Source organism: Phaseolus vulgaris, chromosome 9, assembly GCF_051622355.1.
Source record: "Phaseolus vulgaris cultivar YP4 chromosome 9, ASM5162235v1, whole genome shotgun sequence".
Lineage (NCBI taxonomy): Eukaryota > Viridiplantae > Streptophyta > Magnoliopsida > Fabales > Fabaceae > Phaseolus > Phaseolus vulgaris.
The window spans coordinates 24156951-24161627 of record NC_143506.1 but is presented as its reverse complement, the minus strand read 5'-3'; the positions used below and the strand labels follow the sequence as shown (position 1 = coordinate 24161627).

The following is a 4677-nucleotide window of genomic DNA, read 5'->3' as shown; positions in this document are numbered from 1 at the left end:
GCACAAGGTTTTCCACCTGATCCTGTTTATGGCTTCGAACAAAGAATGTTTTTTTTATGGGATTCAACTACTAAAAATATTTCTGATTAATTGAAACACTTTAGTCTAATTTGAGACCATTAATTTGCAGATCAGTTACAGAAAAAAAAAAGTAATATTGCATTTTTTAATAATTTTTTAACACGTAATAAAAAAGAGAGTTTATTTTTTACATTAACAACTAATTATTACAATATTCTAAATGCAACTTTTACAATAATTTAAAAACATTGAATAATCATATTATTAAATACAAGATAATATATGTATAACAAACAAGTGGGGACAAGTATAAGTGGAATTGGTTGGGACCTTTTGAATAAAATATTGCCTTTTGAGTTTTGTAGATAAAATATATGATTGAAAAAAAATATTCCACTAAAAATTAATGTAATTTTCCAACAAAACTAATTATTGGTAAAGATATTAATACTTCTTTCTAAAAACATAAATTAATCAAAATGAGAATGTAAAGTTCATTTATACTAGTTTTTGTAAAAGAAAAATTAAAACATCAAAAAGTAGTAAAAAGATAATTAATATGGTAGAAGAATATAAAACTATTCAAAATAATAATAATAAAAAACATTACAACCTAATGAAAAGATAATTGACCCTTGTTTTCTTGCCAAAAGGGTCAGTAAACATTTACACATAAATTTGCTATATACTACAAATCCACAGGCTTAAAGCACTGTGATGTTATGATCGATGGTATATTATAGTTGTTGCCAAAATTCTGAAGCATGCATCTTCATCTTCACATATCATGGCAAGTTGCAAGCTTATTTACCAGATCCCTGTTGCTCCATGTCTTGTGTGCCTTTTGGCATATGTTCCCTTCTCTTTCCCCACAATACGCAGTACAGTCCAAGAATCAACACGAATCCTCCAAGAACACTGATCAAACCAAATTATTCCATTAATCAACATGGCAAAGTGTTTTGTGCATGTGCATGAAATATATTAGAATACACAATTCTCTAGATCTAGCTAGGGTAAAACTTAAGGTATCAATAAAACTTTGGAAAATTTAACAGTGGAACTAAGTTATACCTTCCCAAACTGATCATCTCACCAAAGACAGTTGCAGAGGCCAAAATTGTAATGACAAGAGCCAGTGGGGTTGACATGGCTAGAAACACAGGTCCTTTTTTCTCTATGACCCATGTTTGTAAGTAATATGTGACACCCGTGACCATAATTCCCTGTCATCACAAAGTCATTGCGATGAGTTATAGAATATAAAATATTTATATGTGTAGAGATAAAAGTGCATTAATTAACCAAATCAATCAGGAAGATTAAGAGAATTACACAGTATATTACTGCGAGGAGTCTGATATTCCAACCCAACTTCCATTGCTCAAAATCCCTTTCTACGGCCAAGGCAATGACCAAAGACTGAATTGAGCTCAAGAAACACTGAGTAGTTGTGAAGAGTAGCTTTGAAGGGTACCCTTTTATAATAAAAGCCTGTGCATGAATAAAATATTAAGTAAATTAAGAATATGTAACTTAGATGAGTTGTTGATCACTAAATTGAAGGGTAAAGTTATTAAGATTACCTGCAGTACAAGCCATAGCCCGAAAAAAGTGTTGGAAAGGAGCATGATGAAACAACCCTTTATCCATGCACCCGATTGAGCATGGCCTTGATGTTGTAGGCCTTTGTGATAATCCAAAAGGTGAAAATGACTTAAGAGTTTTAAAGAAGGACCTTTATAAAAGGCAAGAGTTGCTGCACCAGCCAAACATGCCACAATGCCTATCAACTTAGCAATCCCTGAGGTGGTCTTTATCTTCAAACTCTCAATCCTGAAATGCAAAATTCAGTGGTAGATCAATACCATGTATTCAGAAAGACCAAAGAATTTATGAACACTGTGTATGGCATGATCTTTTATTATTGCATGAAAGACCTAAATTCCTGTGATCATAAGTGGAAATGAAAAATAAAAAATTATACTATACTCTGTGTAGTAGACCATGTTTTTCTTTCATATACCAACTTCTTTTTTTTCCTTGTAAAGCAAATCTCTCAATTAATTAATCTAAATATAACAATGTAAATTTGGACACGGAAACCTATAATTCTAACCACTGGTGGAAACCAAAAGATACCAAACAAATTCCAAAAGTTGAAGAACAATGGTGTCTAGATTAAACAGTGATGTATTTGGAACAGTTCACTTCAAGTCAAAAATCACACGGACTAAAAAGACAATAAAAATAAAAATGGAAAATCAAATTGAACATGTGAACAGCAGTTATTGAGAAAAAGAAAAAATATGGGTTGACGTATTACAGTGTTCAACTTTTCGGTCTTTTATATGTGTAAGTTTTGTCTCATTAAGAAATATTAATAAATAACTTCTAATTATAAATTAAATTAAATAGAAAGAAAAATTAATAAATTAGTTTGATCGTAAATATAATTATATGTAGCTTTTAAAGTAATAATTAATAGCAAATTATAAAAAATATATTAATTGTATTCAAATATTTTTCTAATAATAAATTATTTTATCCACAATAAAAAATTATAAGAAATATTTTATCAAAATTAAAAAAAACAAATAACCTATAAATGAAAAAAAAAGAAAAAAATTCAAGGGTCCAGTCATAAAAATGGCTCCGTCTTTTTAAGCATTTTTTTCATATTGAGTTAAAGTTGTTAATATAGAAGAGTGAGAAAAGTATTATATAAAAAAAGAGAACTATTTATGCAAGCAATTGTTGTATTTATATTAAAAAATAGAACAGTTATACCTATTGAAGTGAGAAAAACTTATGAACCTCTTCCTCAATTACAGGATATAAAAGATGCTTTAATCCATCTTTTGGTTTGATGAAAATTAAAAATGGAATGCACTTTTCACTGGCATTTTAAAATGTTACTTTATTGAAATATATTAGTTTACAGTTTAATTAACGTAATTTTAAAATTGTTTAATTTAAAAAAAAAATATATTTTTTATCCCGTTATAATTTCATACAGAATTATCAACATATCAATATTCTAAAAACATTTCACCAATTTCCTCTTAAATATAGCTTCCATTAGTGATGGAAGGATGATTCTCCAAGTCAAACTTGGCCATTAATTATGAGTAAACTCTCTACAGTTATTTTTAAAAGTTTCAGAATAACTATTTGAGGTTCCTAACCTAATACATGCATGTAGGGTTTAGTATGGTTAGGATCTTAGCAACTATGTAGGTTTCTTTTAGAAGTAAGTTAGGCTAAGCCCTATAACTTGTGATACCTAGGCACAAACCATAGAAAACATAATTAATGCCAAAAAAAAGAAATAAAAAAGTGGTGAGGGGAATGACTCTAGAGATTTACAGGTTAAAATAAAAATATGGATGGAATCTGAAATCTGATATGCTTCTTTTTCAGTGCTTTATCTTTATCTTTTCTGCTTTTGACGTCAATCGTCAAGAAGTACCTTCATAGATGTATTTAATCAATTTACGCCTTCACCACAGAAGAGGAATATGAGTAATCATTTAAAATATTAGGTGCACTCCAATGTAATTCATCATGCAGATGCAATAATAGCTCAGAACCAGAATCTTGATCACCTTACTAGTGCTCCAACAAGGCATCATTTTGATTAAGTTTTGTTTTCCAAGAGATATATACCACGATTTCTTTGAATTGTTTGAGACCAAGATGGGCTCAAAGTTAGATTTGACTTAAAAGGTGGAAATAGTTAACTATAAGTGAACAAAATGCAAAGCAATCATGGGTCCAGCATGATCTGATGTACAACTTTACCTTAGTAGCAGTGCTAAGAAGAAGGTGATAACAGGAAGACAGTTTGTGGTAGCAGCAGCTAAAGTTGCTGAGGTGTAAATAAGACCGATACCATATACATCCAAGCTTAAAGTAATCCTGAAATTTAGAATCACCAACACAACTTTAATGAAAGGAAAAATAAAACCAACAATTATGTACTTCCATATACAGTTTGAATCGAATATATATAATTAAGGTCATGGGAACTTATAAAGTACAAGCTTCAAAAGGTTCAAACCCATGTTCCAATAATACTCTTCAACTTTAATGTATTAAGTCAAATTCAAGAATTGGACATACCCAAAGAAAGAAAGGAAGAAAATCTTGCAGAAGGTCCAAAAGGACATAGGAGGTGCAGTTTTCCTACAGCAAAAATGGGTTGAGTTAAAAACTGGGATTAATGTCAAAGAAGTTGAGTTAAGACTGATAGATATAAATTCGTGAAGGAGATGATGAGTATATAAATACATAAGACATTTGTACATACCATTCGAAGAAGAAAGTGAAAGGGGTCAAAAAGATGGTTGCTATTGCCTGTCTATAAAAGACGAAGATGAAATTGTTCATGCCATGATCGAATGCAGCTTTTGAGAGAAGAAACATAGCAGCATAGATGGCTTGTATGACAATCACAACCAAATAGGGTTTGTTTTCTTTCATTTTGTTTTTTCTTTTTGTGTATGCGTTTGAGTGAGAGTGAGATAATGAAGTGGTGGTGAGTGTTTCAAACCAACAGAAACGTGTATATATATACACACGGAATAACAAAGCTTTGCCTCTTGAGCACAAATGAAAGGCTTTGCTTGAACGAATGAAAAGGATATCACCTCT

General features: G+C 30.5%; 1 protein-coding gene across 1 annotated transcript; it reads right to left on the bottom strand.

The window, feature by feature from the left end:
- Positions 1 to 581: 581 nt before the first annotated feature.
- LOC137822582 (WAT1-related protein At5g64700) lies at positions 582 to 4677 on the bottom strand. Its single transcript, XM_068627491.2, has 7 exons — positions 4334 to 4677; positions 4147 to 4209; positions 3826 to 3942; positions 1608 to 1857; positions 1357 to 1515; positions 1096 to 1247; positions 582 to 939 (listed from the first exon to the last, which is right to left on the bottom strand). Exons 1-7 carry the CDS (start codon positions 4504 to 4506, stop codon positions 825 to 827), a joined length of 1029 nt encoding a protein of 342 aa, XP_068483592.1. The 5' UTR covers positions 4507 to 4677; the 3' UTR covers positions 582 to 824.